The 2,975-nt window shown below is 29.0% G+C and overlaps 1 protein-coding gene across 1 annotated transcript; it reads right to left on the reverse strand.

Moving 5' to 3' along the window:
* Window positions 1–282: 282 nt before the first annotated feature.
* Window positions 283–1,716, reverse strand: LOC114405924. The gene is made up of 2 exons (XM_028368448.1): window positions 1,326–1,716; window positions 283–746 (listed from the first exon to the last, which is right to left on the reverse strand). Exons 1-2 carry the CDS (start codon window positions 1,443–1,445, stop codon window positions 447–449), a joined length of 420 nt encoding a protein of 139 aa, XP_028224249.1. The 5' UTR covers window positions 1,446–1,716; the 3' UTR covers window positions 283–446.
* Window positions 1,717–2,975: the final 1,259 nt, after the last annotated feature.

Raw genomic sequence — 2,975 nt, forward strand, 5'->3', positions numbered from 1 at the left:
GTGAATTGCCAATAAATGAAGACCTAGAAGACCAATGCAATTAGACCATAGATATAAAGTATAGTCATGAGTAATTCTTCTTATAATAATATAATATAAACTATAAAGATCTAAATATATATACCTGTCCCAGGAGATATATACATATATGCATGTACCTTCTGGAAACATGTCTGATGTACATATTATTTATATATATATATATATATATATATATATATATATATATATATATATATATATATATATATATATATAATTAGAAAGATAAAGAATTAGAAGAAGAAGTAGAAACACTGTCAAAACAGTCATTAAGTTTCTGTAGTCATACTTATGCTAGCGAAACTAAACATTTTTCAACTATAATGAGAGGCCCTTTCTTCAATTAATGTTGTTCTTTCTCTTCAATATTTCAGGGCTTAATTAACACACTTCATTGTTGTTGCTTAGTTGTGATGAGGAGGGTGTGTCTTTGGTGGCGAATAGTCCAAGTCAAACCCAGGGTGTTTCTGACGAGGTTTCTTGTTATTGTGAGGCACACGCCATGAAACTGAAACAAGAGACTTTTGTAGAGCACCACCACCTGAAGCATTTGCATCAGTAGCTTTGTGCACTACCCTATGATGGTTAGTGCTTCTTTGGTTTCTTGGCTTCACAGAATCACCAACCAATCGAGTCTCCGTCTTGTTGTGACCAGCTTCATTGAGCTGCTTTGGAGAGGAATCAAGTCCATTTTTCTCATCACTCTACATAAAATAAAGGCCCAGTGAGACATGTAACTCATACAAATGAAAGTTAATAAAGGGCTAGTAACATTTTTTGTATCAAGAGAGTTCTTATGATAAACCCAAAGAAATGTAAGAATTTATTTGAATAACCTTTTTCACAAGTACGTACTTCTAAGAAAGTATATAAGAAAAAAAAATGAGTTTTTTCATAAATTAAAATAAATTTGTGTATAAACTAATTTGCAGAAATCATTTCATATTAGGTTTTTTGAGTGATAAGTTTTAACTTAAACATAAACTTATTTTAGTTTATAAGAAAATTTATTTCATTTTTTCTTGTTATTTTTTTTAAAAGTGTTTATGAAAAAAATTATCTAAATACACAAGAAAATCAATGAATTTCTCTTTCAGCCATTACTATGATAGGAGAAGTTATGAGAATTGGTATGATATCCGGAAGAATATTAAAGAATTGGAATGAAATTAAAAGTTTCTCAATGTCAATACCAAAATTCTTAAATTTTTGAAGGTTACATAGAATTTCTCTATATATCAATACATATATATAAATTATAGTACTAGGTAGATAACAATTACCTTGATAGAGAAGTAGGATTTCTCTTCCAGCTTCTTATTCAGAGGGCTAAGATGCCGGGCATAACATGCATGCAATGAAATGCCCAGAAACAAAAGAAGAAGGTATGCAGTTGATGACATGCTATGAAGTCTGAAATGTTTTTGTGAAAAACTTTGTTGTGGGGTGAGGAAAATGTAGGGAGGGTAGCACGAATATTTGTAGTAACTAGGAAATAAATGAGCATTAAATGCAATATCTCAAGGAAGAACAAGGAGTTCTCTTATAGAACATGGAGTTGTAGGGGGTGAAAGAAGTAAATGAGAGAAAATGTAAATATGGTAGCCACCTCTCTTTTGTCCCTTCCTTCTCAAATGTCAATTTATTGGGTCCCAAGAGAGGGGAAAGAGAAGAAACACAAATCCTTCCTCAGAGATATATACAAGAGAAGAGAGAGAGAGAATGTGTGTGTCGAAAATAGAGATTGGTAATTATTTTAATTTTGAAAAATAGCATTAGACTCATTAGAGGGGATATGTAAAGTGAAACATGAACCAAAATCAAGAATGCCACTGCCTCCCATATTGGTTCGACCGAGGAGCTTTTCATTCCCTAGCCTGTCCTTTTTGTTTAGGGCTCTCGAACAATATCTGAATGGCTAGTGCCCCTTGTTTCTTGTCATTTTTTTCCATTTTATGTATAAAATATTTTTGTGCAACTTTTATTACAACTAAAAAAGATGAAATGAGAAGAGAGAAAAGTATAGAAAAAAATAATAATGATGTAGCGGTATAAAAAAGTAATAATACTAGTGTGTAAAAAAAATTATCTGACTCTTTTAATTTAAACATGTTTAGATTTTAGAAATTAAATTAATGTATTTTAAAGACCAGTTCAAGTGATACTAGTCATCCTAACATAGTTTAATATAATGTTCTATATTTTGTAAGAAATAATATTTCTGGCCTTTTATTATAAGAAAATATTAAGTGTCTAGCTATATTCTTTGTCATCCTAACAGTCTCACAATTAATATTTTTTGTTTTGTTTTTGAGGTTTGAGTCTTGGTAAGGATTGAGAAAACGGATTAAAATAAAAGATTTCACTAAAAGTAGGTAATTAAATTTTTTTAATAGAGATTAGTCATCACTAGAATTAACAGATATTCTGCATGCAACCAAAAAATAAAAAAATCTAAAAGACTGATGCTCCTTTATTTCTTGTCATTTTGCCCTAATTCTTTAGAAATTTTAATAACTAAATATTTTTACGCAACTTTTCTTACAACTAAAAAGATATAAAATGAAAAGAGAGAAAAATCTAGAAAAGGAAAGTTGTATCAACTTTTCATTGGTTTGAGTGGAATCAAGTTAAAATTCATTGTAAAGCCTCAAGTCTTATGAATAAAAAAAATTATGATTAAGAGAAGACATATATACACTTAAGTAAAATCAAGTTTTCTAACAAAAATCAATTATTAGCAAAGCCCATAAATTCTTTGCACCTGTAAGATGGTGAAAAAATAAATATAAATGATGTATTGGGATAAAAAAAGTAATATAGAAAGTTCTTGAAAAATAAATAATATCTCTTACATTTTATTTTTTCCTCCTTGGCAAAGTATGACAATTATTAACTATATTGTAAAATATGCATTTTAAAAAAATTAAATT

Source organism: Glycine soja, chromosome 3 (genome assembly GCF_004193775.1).
Source record: "Glycine soja cultivar W05 chromosome 3, ASM419377v2, whole genome shotgun sequence".
Taxonomy (NCBI): domain Eukaryota; kingdom Viridiplantae; phylum Streptophyta; class Magnoliopsida; order Fabales; family Fabaceae; genus Glycine; species Glycine soja.